We start from the raw sequence: 15,391 nt of genomic DNA, 5'->3' as shown, positions 1-15,391 counted from the left end.
CGCAAATGTGCACCATGCAAACACATGTGCATGCGCACGTGCGCACGCACCCACACACCTACACACACACACACACACACACACACACACACACACACACACACACACACACACACACACACACACACACACACGATAACAAGGATAATCAAACACAAGTACAATACCCCTCATTAATCATTATAAGCTCCCCCGACAAAATCATTGTTGTTACATTCCCCCATGGTCCACCTAAAACAATGTAAATGTTTGGTGGGCTAACAACATCTATGAATACCGCCACCGGTTAACTTTGCACAAACATCTGAAATTAGTTGACAGTGTCCTCTAGTGGTTATTTTGGACGGTTTCAACCAATAAATGATTCCAAGTTCTAAACAAATTCTAAATTACTTTTTTTTAAAGCGGTTTTAAAAAAAACGCACTTTGCAATTTTTCTAAATTGCGACCTTTCTATCTGCATATGTTTACTTATAGCCTATTCATAGCAGATTGTTCAAGCTTTGATAAAACAACCATAATGCAACCTGGGATTATATAGTATTACAAATATGTGTCACATTTAAAAAAGGGAAAGTCAAGCTCATAAGATCAATATGGGGCCAATGGAGAGGAAAGGGGATTTATTTTTATGTTATTATTATTTTAGTAGGCGGTAACAAAATGTTTAGACGCGTCTTGCGAAATGACGCATTACGCAAAAGTTGTTTTGGAAGAGGAAGTGAAACGGGGAGAAGAAAGAGAGAGAAGCGAAGCAGAGAATCTCAGGTTGCTGCAGTAGTAGCTCGCTGTCTAGGAGGACTAGGCTTCTAACAAGCAAAGTGGCACATTTTCAAAACAGTATTTGCCTCACATTTACTAATTAATATATGTCTTAAGAGGTGACCGTGGCTTTGGAACGAGACTAGAACCGAGGCATTGCCATTATTAAGGCTAGCCGTCGCTAGCTAACGAACCGAGCGGCAGGCAGCAGAGCTAGCTAACCGCTAACGTAACGTTAAGCCACTGAGATAGCTAGCTAACTGCTAACGTAACGTTAAGCCAGTGGTAGCAGCAGTTAGCCACAGTGTCCTGAGCAACAACAGCTACAGACACCACGTCAACAAGTCATCGTCTCTCATCCGTGCTGCAAAGGCAAGCTGAAAGTAAGTTGTTATTACACATCTAACTTTTAATCACCTAACCCCAGTGGTTTTCAACCCTGTTATATCAAAAGCAAGGTCCATTGTTTATTCGGCATTTGAGCCATGGTCATGCAGATGGTCAATACTTAACTCTTGGAGAGCTTGTTTGGTTTAATTTTACGCCCTCAACGATCCAATAAGGATCCATTTGGTTAATGCCAACTATCCATTCAGCTGGAGAGCAGTGGGTGTGGGTACCACCTGGAACATGTATGTCTGTTTTCGCCTATCGTACGTTGATTAACGACAAGGATGTTTTTTTCTACAGAAAAAACAAAAACAAGGTTCGGCCTGTAGAGGGAAGATTAAACATGCGCCTCATATATATACTCGTGTGTTAGACTATTAATGTAACTGACAACACTGATTGCTCGGTACAATACAGTACAGAGTACACCAATAAATCACTCTGTTTTACTCAAATTGTGCGTTCATAGGTCATATGACACGTTACTCTCCGGAAAGAAAACAAAATTGTCACGATCCAGGACGTTTGCAGGACAAACTTGTATAAATTCAATAAAGTCTGAATCACTTGATGGGGTTCAACAGGGGTTGTAAACAACATCAGTGTCCTTTGGTGACGATATATGTGTCTGGGAGGGAGCGACCACACACTCTAACTGTGTACACATTACACCTGCAGCAAATGTTGGAACTTGGAGCAGTTCATTTGAGGTTTCAACATGCAACCTTTCCTCTCCCCAGTCCCCATGTGACGATTAAATCAAATCCCATGCACAATTGGAATGAGTCAGCTGTGCACTAAATAATGTTCGCTGTTCAGTCTTGTCAAGTTGAAGGTGTTGGCCTGTCAATGTGGCCACATTAATATCTCATGATGCTCTCTTGTAGCGGTAGCTTGACCATGCTGTGTTTTTTAGCTTGTGTGTGTGTACAGGACAGGTCTATGCTTGTCCTCACCATTTCTATTTTCTAGTCGAACATTTATTTAACTTCAATTTTACGCGCATGCCATACAATTGAATTCCCCAAATTCAACATCATGTGTTTGTTATGACATTTAAATCTGATGAGCTCATCAGATTTGACTAATCATTCTTTCTCAACGTGGGTTCCAGGGGTTCCCCAGCAAAAACAGTTCACAATCACTTTAACATTTGTATGTTTGCTATTCAAAAATAGCCGATCTACAAGGTCAGAGCGAGTCACTTCATGCCATGCTGCAAGCTTGTAAATCAGCTATTTTTCAAAAAATGTTGAAAAATATGTGGATCATTTTGAATTTTAAATACAAGTCTCTTCTGGGGGTTCCTGTCACAAACCACTCTACAGTCAAATATATATCAATATGGGGGTCCATGGCATGAAAAAGTTTGAGAACCACTGATTTAAATAAAACATGCCAACTAGCTAGGCCTATGTAACAGCCAGACTTGGTCGGGACCCTCACTGCCAGTCTGTTAGCATGGAATTCTATCCTGACTTTGTGACTTGTTGACATGGACTCACTGCGTGAGCATTGAGCAACATGTAAGCTCAGCCGACTCGAACTATATTTAGTTTAGTGCTTGTTGTTTATGTCTGTGTGGGTGTGTACTGTGTAGGCCCTACACATACCCTACACTGTAGGGTACTATGTATTCAATAAATCACCAGTGTTACTGCTGCATGTGCAATCAGAGTCTGAGAAAGAGAGGGAGAGGGCCAGAGGTCATAACAGGCTTGAACATTTAGTAATATTTTACTCTAGTAGAATATTTACTTATTTTAACACACATTTCAATGTAATTTCATGAACAGACAACTTCTCCTACTAGCATGGGAGGAGACTGTACCTATGTTACCCACCCCACAAAAAAGGTTCTTTGTTCCCTGCTGCTTACAACAATAAACCTATCCCCACCCCGTGAAAAAAAGGTTATTTGTTCCCTGCTTACAACAATAAGCCTAAACCCTAACTCTAAGGTAAGTGGGAAACCTATAACCTGGGGAACATAGGGATGACCGACCCCCTAGCGGGCTGTCACCTCTCCTTTTTAACTGGTTCAGTCCACCCGACGTGCCCACACATAAGCAATTGAATCCAACCGACGGGTTGCTAGGCGCATCTTCAATGATATCAAACGAGATATTATTATTTTTTTGAGTTGGACTCCAAGGCCACCGTACGCTTCGCTCTTCGTTCACCCCCGGTCCCGGTCACTTCCTAGTTTACCGCTGCAGAAAGAATGCCTCGTATCTCCTAATCTAGGGCGCTCTCTGTGGTTTCATTTCGGACTTCTCACCTGCCTCTCGTTAAAAAAATATGAACGCGAGGGATGATCAGCGATTATTATCAGATTCTTAGCGAGCTAAGCAAGCAAAAATATGTCTTAGATTTCTTTCCGGAACCGAAGGGGAGGGCCTTACAGAGTAATGTCTTCCCGGCACCCTGAGCTTCTATTTTGCCGATTGTGTTAAAGTGGACCTTTCAGACTTCATGTAAATTGTTATATTAATGAGGGCATGTTTAATTAAACAGAATAGCTTCATGTTAAATGTGAGCAAAGTACATCGGCTTAGTCGATTCCCAAGGGTTCTATACCAGGCCCAGCAGACATCATCCTTTTTTCGTTCTACACTAAATATAATATATATATGTTTGCCAAATGTTAGCCCCAGGACACGAGTGTTCAAGTGCTTACGATGTTGTCGTTGTATTTTTTATAAGCACATGTTAGCTTTTGAAGATGGGAACCGAAGTCCCCAAAAGACTACGTTCTAGCTTTGCTGGATGCAGTTTTTATTGTGTGAGTTTTCTAGAGGAGAAGGTGAACATATCCCGATTCCCCACACTGATACTTTAGACCTTATAGGTCTTCATCAGGCAATTGTATGTAGATCCATTGAAGCAGCTCCATATAAGTCTGAAATTCTTTATTAGGAACAATCCCTTGAGATGAACCATCTCATTTTCAAGGGGGTCCGCAAACCTGATGATATTACACAGAAAATAATATGAGAGATTATTAGAATACTGTACATGCAGGCCGAAAAAAGCTAGACATTTGTTTTGGTACCGAGTTGGCTGCTGTCTGTTGGAAAACTGGTTTTCCAACAGACATTTGGATGACAGACATTTATCTTGTTCACTAGATAGGTGTGTCAAACCAGCCACACTTGATGATCTGAAAAATCTTCAGATGTTCAGTCAAAACAATATCCTTTTTAAGGGGCACATTTGTTTTTGTTCTTTGTTATAGGCCAGGGGTCTTCGATGCTGTTCTGTTCGGGCTAAGGAAGGACCCCTTAGCAGGCTTAGCTGAGGGAAAGATGAAGCAGGGATCCCCCACTACATATTGTGTAGTGTTTTGCAGATTATATGTTTTTATTGATATCTTCATACACTTGCTTGACAGCACTATCATCAGTGTTGTACATATTTAGCCACTTAAACCCTCATTTTAACCACCCTTATTTTTACCAACCAAAACATCCCTTGCACTACATTTTACTACTTGAAATACAGTACTTTTCTAACAGACAGACGGAACTGTTAATTGTGTACCGTCACTTTAAAAGCGTAATGTATATTGTATACATAATCGTACGACGGTGTCACGCACCAAAAATAGCCAATCTACAAGCTCACACTGCATCTGGTTGCAACGCGTTGTGAGCTTGTAGATCTGCCTTTTTGGCAACGATAGACTGAGAATTAAGTCGCACATTGAATTATTATTATAACTATGGCAGGGAGTTTTGAGATTCCTAAACGTATTATGAATTGGATTATAAATTATGGCAACCACAAGCACCACATGTCTTGGGTGGAAGAGGAAGGTTGTTCAAAATGTAACCAAACCTTTTCACCCGTTCCACCATACCACGGCGCAACCATGATGACGCAACCACCCGTCGCGTCTCGGCCCCGTTTATCACCGTGGCCCAGTCAGTTTAGAGCTTGCCCAGTCTTAACTTCGAAGAGAGGGGGTGAAAAAACAAGAAAAACAACAAAAGAGAGCCTACTTTGGCAGCCCTTGTGCATGCAAATTTCTGTTACCGCATGTAAGCCGCCTTTGTTTTAAATGGTCCCCTATTAGCACGTCGGCAAAACCGTTAACACCTATCGGCTGGAGATGCGCTATCACCCCCCCCTCAAACATTGAATCCACGCTACGCGCCTGTCCCTTATTATAGCGACTGCGAGTGGCCCATGACGTCAGCTGCTGCGGCTATACCCGATAACAAGCTCGACAAGCCAAAAGCTTATTGATAAACGTCGTACATGCATACATCGTACATCCAGACAGTGTTTTTGGTGAAAACAAGCTATATTCAACTGCCAATAACTAGCCCAGATGAAAGTAGAGTCTCTCGTCTTTCTTTTGAGATATTTGGTGTTTACATCGTCCTAGAAGAAAATAATTCTGTGCGTCTTGAAAGATTAGTAAAGACTCAAAATCGCAGTGTCTGCAGACTGTTCTAGAGAACAGAACTCTGAGAGTAAGTAAATTAGTTCAAGACGGAAGGATCCCAATTTTATTCAGCAACACCACTAAAGGGGTCCATTATGGTTGTGTTCTCTGAATTAGTTATACAACCTAGTAATAATGTCAAATGCAATTTATGATGTGTACGTCTGTAGTTATTAGTCAACAGTCATCCGTTAAGCCTACATCGTCAAAGAGGTTAAAAGATCACAGAAGCCATCATTTACGAATGGCTGTCTTCTGACCCGTCCCCGTCATGGGTCAAAGGTCAGAGTTGAGAGAGCTGTTGATGATGTGACCATGGTCTGAGCTTTCTTAATGCTACACACAGGATATATATATAAATATATATTATATATATATATTTATGTCAGGGTTTCTCTCTCTGATTTAGATTGGGGGAGTTGTGCTTTTGGGAAGAAGAAAAAAAATCACACCCGTGTGAACTGAGTGGTGCAATCCTCTCTCTCTCTCTCTCTCTCTCTCTCTCATTTGCAGGCAGCAGGCACAGCACTATCCCTTTCTCTGTTTCTGGCGCCCCTACTGGTACTAATAAGTAATTTACTCGTGCTCAGATACACACGCATACGCACAGACATTGCTGGTTGTAGGAGTGGTTGCACCACTCAAAAACTCTTGGCTGTCAGGCTACTCTGCATATTGAAAATCCTGTTGGTTATTATGAGTTTCCGGTATGCTATCTTCTGTGATTCGTAGTTTCATAAAAAAAATGCATGCATGACCAGATATGAATGACTGTTATGGTGTTCACACTGAAAGTGAAGTGCTCAGATTATCACTAGCCTTTGCTGGTTGTTGCGCTCCATTTGCGTGCATGTGTGCCAGAGAGGAAAGTGATTAGAAATCTTTTTGAAAAGCTATATCTCTTCTTTTCAGTTCTGTTGACTCATATAAATAAATCAAATGTGTACTGATACGGTCTTACAAATGTCACAGACGGGTAAAATACAATTTAGGAGGTATTTTTTCTTACTGTGCTTTTTTGTTGATACATTTGTCCTAACCTCTATGAACGGCGGCTCTGTTGATTTTATGAATTTATCATTTCTATCTAAATCAATGTTTGAGCATTCATTTCATTGTGAGCTTGTAGTTCTAAAAGTATTGCAGAAACCCAATCTATTAGGCAGTGCCTACCTACACAAGTCATGAAAATTGTTGCTGTGTCCAGTGAGCCTTCATCATACGTTTTTTGTATCATCAAATGCACGTCGAATAATTATTCGGTGAGAGAAAGTATTCAAAATGCAGTAGAACTGAAGGGCACACACAGCCCTCTCCATCTCCAACTTTGTATGTTTTTCCAGGTGGTTGGCAATTCCACACCACAGATAAGACATGGTATGCTATGCATGCCTTAGTACAAATACATACAAAAAACGAATTGTACAAATTCAGTATACTGGTATGTTACAAAAATATTTTTGCATGACACCGTGTATATATGTATACCGGTAAGTATAAAACAGGGCTTAAGTAGATAATTTTATCGTAATTATATATACAGTATATATATTTGTATATTTTGTATAATGTATTTTATTGTGTCCATGTCGCTCAGACCTATTCTTTATAATGTATTTGTGTCGTCCTATTCCTCACAGGACTTAGTTAGTCTAGAGAAGTACAACGGAAGGGGCTAACGAAACCACACATGTGTTAATGGTTCATGGGTTACTTCTAAACTAAAGAGAAAAATCCTAGAGCCTCACAGCCTTCACACTTCCTGTAAGTGAGTGTGAGAGGGAGAAAGAGAGACTGATGTGTTCCTCGTGATTTGGCCAACAGCTTACGAAGCACATGACTGGAATGACTGTAGTTCAAACCTGATTGGCCCACTGACATAGAACCCTGCACAGTGCACACACAATTGGAGGTTAATGTTTGTAATAGGCTTGTCTACACAGAGCCACATTTATCTTGTACACAAATTGTACAGCGTGTTGCAACTCGGAATGAATGAGCTATGAGTGGAGTAAGTTCTTGCCCGCCTGATGTAACGGTACCGACTTTGTCATTTTTCTCGACAGCTCTGACAAAATGACATCCAGGAAGAAAGTTCTCTTGAAAGTGATCATTTTGGGAGATTCTGGGTGAGTCACTAAATAAATATGTATCCCTCATGCTGACCAGTGACCACAGTGAAGCTGAATAAGAAAGCCACTGAACCAGGCCTATATTGTGCTGAACCTTTAACACATTTATTTTAAGTTACATCATGACCATTTGTTTGCTTGATTTCAGTTTTATTTTCTGTTCAAATTGGAGTTCTTACTGTGTGTCATAAGTTTTCTCCAGACAGACTAAGAACTCTTTCTTTACATGTAGCTCAACCCTGGTACTTTCCCATTGCATTTTCTTTTCCGTAATAGTCCTTCAGCGTTACCATTTGCTTCATGTGCCGAGTTGAGGAGTTCTTCAGATTGTATACCTTGTAGTTGTGAATTATTATTTCACTTGTTAATGTTCTTTTTTGTTCTGTTTTCCCCACAGCGTTGGAAAGACCTCCTTGATGAACCAGTATGTGAATAAGAAGTTTAGTAACCAGTACAAAGCTACAATAGGGGCAGACTTTTTGACCAAGGAGGTGATGGTGGATGATCGGCTTGTCACAATGCAGGTGCAGTACTTTTATAAGTATAATGGTTACAATTTGTGGAGAAAACGTGCTTGAATACGAAATGGTCTACTTACACAGTTCGTGTTCAGTGAACTGAAATGTTACTGTAAGGCTATTGCCAGCCATGTTAACCCATTTAGACCGGGAACCCCTATACGTAACTATACCTTTCAATCCATGAACCCCTTATGGGTGTGTACCTGTATAGCGACATACATCTTTTCAACACACTCTTCCCACATCCCCTGTAACTTAAGTGATGGCGTGGCCCCTGTAACTGAAGTGATGGCGTGGGGCAGCGAACTTACATTTTGCATTGATTGACTTGTGATATAAACAACTGACAAGTTTTAACATCCAGACTTTGACATCAATCAGTTAAGATGGAATTAAGTGCAGGATCTTGTGGGGGACATGCGTTCCCAAGTTGTCAAGCTTCAATGTGCAGCAAGGATTTGTATTATAGAAACAAGCTACTGTACTTTACTTTCATTTTCGCTTTTACGGCTCGTCTTTGATAATATAAACAAGCCAAGGCTTGTCTGTTTTGTTACACTTGTCTATCGGTGCAACAGAAACATGCCTTACAATAATTATTAGAATGGCCCAAATTGATTAACATTTTGTGCACGCTTTGTATTTTGCTTTACATTTAAAGGGTAATACCACTAATTTTCAACATTTTACTATTTCATCAGAGTTGTGTGGAAATAATACAAAAGTTCTATGTTGCCTAGAACTGGAGGTCTGAAATAAATCTGTAACATTATGAAGTACATTTTTATGACATCAAGATGTACTTCATAATGTTACTGATTTTTTTCAGACCTCCAGTTCTAGGCAACACAGAATGGGGGGACTTTTTTATTACTATAAGGTAATAAGGTATATTTATGACTTAGTAATATGTTGAAAATGAGTGGTATTCCCCTTTAATTGGGCTATATATTTACTAAATAAAATGACAAATCACCCAAACAAATTGTCCCATAAAAACATTGATAGCACTCATCAAATCGCCAATTCCCAATGTATTAAATATATAGTGTCACTTTGTTTTTAGTATTGAATCTATGGAGGCCGGTACTGTATGACATTATCTGCAGCATCTGTGTTCGAGGCGAATTTCGTTTTCTCTGAAATCCTGTCCTCCTTTTCTATTCATTCCATCCATGTCTGGCTAGATATGGGACACTGCTGGCCAAGAGAGGTTCCAGTCTCTAGGAGTAGCTTTCTACCGCGGAGCAGACTGCTGTGTGCTGGTGTTCGATGTGACCGCGCCCAACACCTTCAAGACCCTAGACAGCTGGAGGGATGAGTTTCTGATACAGGCTAGCCCTCGAGACCCTGAGAACTTTCCTTTTGTGGTGCTAGGCAACAAGATTGACCTCGAGAATAGACAGGTTGGTACTCTACCAGTGAGCTCACAGGGGAAGTGTGTCATTGAATTCCCTGTCTCAGCCTTCGTTAGTCACTCACATTTGTGCAAATAGTCTAATCTACTTACGGTAGTTGTTGTGATAAAGACGGGCACAGGGTTCTAAGCGGGTGCAGTACTTACCGTAGTTTAGACAGTTTTTGGTTTAGACTAGTCATTGGTTAGACCAGTCATTAGTCCTACAACTACAACATATCTCAAACCCTAACCTCCCACGGGGCAGCACACCTAAACCTAACCTTAACCCATGTCTAACCAATGACTAGTCTAAACCAGTGGTTCCCAAAGTGGGGTCCGGGGACCCCCAGGGGTACCTGAGGGAGTTCCAGGGGGGACCCATCTATTTTGTTCATGTTCATAAAGTGCTAAAGTGTTTAAAGCAGTGGTTCCCAAACTTTTTCATGTCAAGGACCCCCAAATTGACACTACTTAGCCCGTGGACCCCCATTTGAAAAGATATGCCAGGGACCCCCATAAGAGAAGACGTACACATTTAGACGTCTACATTGACGTCTACATTTAGACGTCTACATTTAGACGTCTGTATACATTTAGACGTCTACATTTATTTGTTATCCGTGTTGCGAGGATGAGGGGGTACCTGGAAAAATATCTACCCCAAAAGGGGTACCTGGTCCAAAAAAGTTTGGGAACCCCTGGTCTAAACTAAGTATGCACCCCATTCTAAGCACATCACTCTGCGGTTAAATTCTGTCACAGTACACTGAGACCTAGAGAGGCTGTTTTAATTATTGCTTTTATTTTTGAGTGGCGCAAATACTCCAAGGAACAGCAGTTCCTTGGATTGTTCACCTATGTGTTGGTTCACCTATGTATGTGACGTTAGAGAGGGGAGTTGCACCACTCAGTTCACATGGGTGTGATTTTTTTTAATACACTTGCCTGACATTTTCCAAAAGATCCTTACAGTTGTGCAGTTGTACTGGGGTTGTGCTTGGTTCATCTCCGCTTGATGTTTTCAGCCCCGTCTTGTCTGCAGCTAATCTTGCATATTACTATGATGATCAGTGGCATTTCTTCTTCACACTGCCAGCAGGCAAAGGACTTCAAATCAGTCAACGACGACTATCATTTTAAACATTATTGCCAAATAAACACCCCTCTATGATATTTCCCGTGAGGCTATGGACCGGCACTAGCCAATTCTAGGGTTCTGAGAATAATGTACAATATTTTTTTTCTGCAAATCTTAGTTATGCAAACATTGTTGTTCTGTAGTAGTTTTCTCTAATTGGTGACGATTAAAAAGATTCCTATGCCTGTTTAACTCAATGTCTGCCAAGGACTGAATTGACTGATTTTTCAGCAACTCCAGCAGCGCCAACGACGCCTTTATCGCCTTTTTCAGACGTGTATAACATTGGGCCGATGCTTTAATAGCGATGGATGAGTTAAAGACAAAACGTCTGTAAACTATCCACTCTGTCTTGCATTGCCTAAATTACTCTCGCAAAGGATTTGCACAGCGAATATGGGTCATCGTAACCTGACACATTTCAAATCACTTTGAATTGACTGGTGATACTGGCCCAAGGAATGAACAACCAGCCATTGTGGATTAGATAGCAAATTGAACAAGCAAAATCTAAGAGAATAATGATGGAAGAAAGTAAATGAATGTGTATGAGAGACAGGGAGGTAAATGCAGTAGTGGTGACGATGTACAACTTAAAATGACATGCCATGCTACTTCCATGGCTTTACATAGAAATGTCACTGCATATAATGCTATTATTATTATTATTAGGGCATGAACTGAGTGCACCTTTCTAGTTTGTGAACGTGTTGTGTTCTCAAACATACAGGTAACCACCAAAAGAGCTCAGGCTTGGTGTCAGAGTAAGAACAACATCCCCTACTTTGAGACCAGTGCCAAAGAAGCCATCAACGTAGAACAAGCATTCCAGACTATTGCACGTAACGCCCTTAAACAGGTAAGGCCGTGGAGTTTGTGAATATCACTGAAATTCTTTAAATTCCATTGCTAGTGCAACTATGTTAATTCAGTTTTTATCTGTAATGTTGCTCTGGACCAGTGTTGATTTTGTCGACAAAAACTATACGAAGAATGTTTGACTACCTTTTTTTCACTGACGAAACAAATAAAAACAGACTAAAATGTTACAAGCCCACAAAGTGTCGCAGCTTGTAAATTGGCTATCTTTTGAGTGGTGCAACCACTCCTATAGACAGCCATGTGTGTGGATCCCTGTGTCCGAGCATGGAAATAGCGTTATAGCCTTTGTTCACCACCAAGTATCACTGTTGCACAGACTAGTAAAACACAGACACACACAGGTCAGGGAGGGCTAGTACAGTACAGTACAGTATAGGGATGCTGCCGATTAATCGATTTTCCCATTAATCGTCGGAGTCTCCGAAATCGATTTTAATATATATATATTTTTTACTAGCCAAAATATAGGCTAATAAGTAAGGCTGCATGATATATCAAACATGTACCTTCATCAGAGTGGAGAATATAAGTATAAATCAAGTTGAGCAAAGCCACTCTTCTCTGCCCCTCTCTCTAACAGACACAGTTAACGATCGCTTGTTAAGTGCCTGCCAGACAGACAGTCAGATGAAATGAAGGCAGGTGTAGAGTAGAGTATAGACTAGTGAACTGAACATGTTCTCTTTATATCAAGTACTTCATACCAGCCCCTTATGAAACTACTTCTCCCCAAATTCAAATGGATTTCATTTTCCATCCTGAATGGCAGTAACTAGCATACAATGAGAACTGAGAAGATCTCCACAAAGGTTTACTCATCAAAACTGATTATAAAACTGTAACCATCAAAGCATGCACTCAACATATAATGGTTATGTGACCATGGCATGTGCATAATATAAAATCTTAAAAGTTTTATCTGATATTAATGGGGGGGGGGTGCGCACGCTTTTCCGACACACCGAAGATCCGAAGCGGGGGGACATGCGATGCGATGCGAAAAAGCGATGGTCCGACATGCGCTGCTCCTGTGCTTGCGGTTAGGGTTAGGTTAGGATTGAGGTTTCGGATCAATAGTATGTCGGAACTAAAGCCTGCAGCCAATGGGGGGGGGGGGGGGGGTGGGTTCAATTAATCGATTATTAATCGGCAGAGTTGTCGACTATTCGATTTGGCTGATGGTCACTTTGTGGCATCCCTAGTACAGTACAGTACCACTCACTTCAGACAGGTCTGTTTGTCTTTTTTAGCATGCAACCACGGGTAAAATTATCAAATTATCACGCCTTGATGATGCCATCAAGGCCCGCCAAAATATTTGTTTTGTCCACAAAATAGATTTAGATGTATAGATGTAGATTTAGTCTACTAACATTTTATGCTATTTAGTTGACTCGAATTTTTCAGATGACTAAAATATGACTAAAACTAAATGTAAATGTATTCAAAAGACTATGACTAAAACTAAATCAAATTTTGCTGTCAAAGCAACACTACTCTGGACTCTCTGGCCCGCTGTCTGACACTGCCACAATGCTCTGGTGTCCTCCTAGGAGACAGAGGTGGAGCTGTATAATGAATTCCCAGAACCCATAAAACTGGACAGGAATGACAGAGCCAAGCCTTCAGCAGAGAGCTGCAGCTGCTGATGACCGTCTACTCTCTCTCCTGGCTCTCTGGAACGCCCCGTCACATCACCTGTGTCACCCTCGCAGGGAACGCCCCGTCACATCACCTGTGTCACCCTCGCAGGGAACGCCCCGTCACCTCACCTGTGTCACCCTCGCAGGGAACGCCCCGTCACATCACCTGTGTCACCCTCGCAGGGAACGCCCCGTCACATCACCTGTGTCACCCTCACAGGGAACGCCCCGTCACATCACCTGTGTCACCCTCGCAGGGAACGCCCCGTCACATCACCTGTGTCACCCTCGCAGGGAACGCCCCGTCACATCACCTGTGTCACCCTCGCAGGGAACGCCCCGTCACATCACCTGTGTCACCCTCGCAGGGAACGCCCCGTCACATCACCTATGTCACCCTCGCAGGAAAGCAACTCCCTACTGGTCTTCCTCCTTTTTGCCACTGTTCATTACATCATCACACACACACACACACACACACACACACACACACACACACACACACACACACACACACACACAGTATTCTGCACACTTGATTCACACATTAACCACTGAAGCCTGCCAGCATCATGCATCAAACAGCAGATCTACAAGCTCACTGTAGATCTGCTATTTCCACTGCACTACACTGGCCTACAATGATTTGGGCCCACGTTATTTTTGAGAATTTCCGCCTATAACGACACGCCCAGGGTTACTGTGGTTAATACATAAGCATTTGTTTTTATATGCTGGCAAATCCAGTTCCCAAAGATCACACCAGAGAAGAATGATTACCCGCACACACGCACACCCCCACCCCACCCACACACACACACACACACACACACACACACACACACACACACACACACACAACAGTCTCCTCGTATGCCTGACTGTACTGTACCCCCTGTCTCTCACATTGAGGGGGTAAGATGGAGCCATGTTTTAATGAGTGCAATTAGGAGCTCTAGATGGACTGGCTGGTGTTTTGTAATGTGAGATGATGTTGGCTAAGGTCGGCATCCTACTCTTTATTCCTATTTTATGTTCCTCAAAGATGTTTGCTTTCTGTTGTTGCCTACCTGTTTAGAAATAATCAAGCTCAACCACAGTATATAGATATATATTTTAATTGGCTGGTGATGTTATTTCTCAAGCCAATCTGAAACACATTTGTTCTTGCACTTTTTTTCTTTTGCCTTTAAATGTTATAAATGTAGAGAGATGACTGATTGTGGGCAATGTCTGCTACTGCACACTTTTTGCAAGCTTCAAATACCACCTCACAAATTCCCCAGAGGATCTACAGTATTGAACACTTTAGTGATTGTATGTATTACTATGCCCATAAAGGTTTATGTGTTGAGTTTAATCTCACACCGCATAAGAAATAGAACTATTCCCTTGTAGTCATTAACAAGAAACATTGATATTGCAAACTGTAAAATGTGGATTTAATTTCCTGAGATATTAATACTATTTGCCTTTTATGTAACATTACTTGTACTGCTACTATACTGCTGTATGTGTTAAGTCCTTTGTCGGAGATCCTCCTTCAATGCCATGTAATTACAAGATTACACCTCCTAGCATACAATTGTCCACTGTCATATCATATGTCTATTGCTGTTATCTATGCTTGTAGCTCAGGTTGGCAAAGTACTTAATATTACTTTTTAACAGATAGTGTATTATGGTGTAAAGATGGTACAGATAAAAGACTTATGGATTAAACTGAAAAGAGCAGATTTTTGCCCTGGTATTACTCCTTTTCCTTATAGAAAAATCGCTGCGATGCCAATGATGTTGTCAAAAGAATATTGGGATGTCAAATAAAGTTCTTGAATATATCACTTGTCTAGCATCAGTTAATGCCTCGATTTCTATAAATGAAAAGTTTGGTTCAGATTTTGGACTTAAGGCTATAGGAAATACTTGCTGTTATAGTGGTTCCAAAGGTATTGATGGATTGTCTGAGTCCTGTGGTAGGAGTTCCAGACATTTGGTGGGGGGCACTGGGGGCCACTCAATATGTCAAACAAAACTTACTGAAATAGTAAACTAAAAGCATTTGGGGAAGCTT

The 15,391-nt window shown here is 41.3% G+C and overlaps 1 protein-coding gene across 1 annotated transcript; it reads left to right on the top strand.

The window, feature by feature from the left end:
• Positions 1 to 729: 729 nt before the first annotated feature.
• LOC308332384 (ras-related protein rab7-like) lies at positions 730 to 15,158 on the top strand. The gene is made up of 6 exons (XM_080788269.1): positions 730 to 1,145; positions 7,672 to 7,734; positions 8,135 to 8,261; positions 9,446 to 9,664; positions 11,526 to 11,654; positions 13,231 to 15,158. Exons 2-6 carry the CDS (start codon positions 7,682 to 7,684, stop codon positions 13,324 to 13,326), a joined length of 624 nt encoding a protein of 207 aa, XP_080644395.1. The 5' UTR covers positions 730 to 1,145; positions 7,672 to 7,681; the 3' UTR covers positions 13,327 to 15,158.
• Positions 15,159 to 15,391: the final 233 nt, after the last annotated feature.

This window comes from Protomyctophum bolini (assembly GCF_963924005.1).
Source record: "Protomyctophum bolini genome assembly, chromosome: 2".
Taxonomy (NCBI): domain Eukaryota; kingdom Metazoa; phylum Chordata; class Actinopteri; order Myctophiformes; family Myctophidae; genus Protomyctophum; species Protomyctophum bolini.
This window is presented reverse-complemented; position numbering and strand designations above follow the sequence as displayed.

Coding starts and splice junctions, on each gene's coding strand:
- LOC308332384 (XM_080788269.1), top strand. CDS start 7,682: ATGACATCCAGGAAGAAAGTTCTCTTGAAAGTGATCATTTTGGGAGAT. Junction 8,262..9,445: donor ATCGGCTTGTCACAATGCAG/GTGCAGTACTTT, acceptor ATGTCTGGCTAG/ATATGGGACACTGCTGGCCA. Junction 9,665..11,525: donor TTGACCTCGAGAATAGACAG/GTTGGTACTCTA, acceptor TCAAACATACAG/GTAACCACCAAAAGAGCTCA.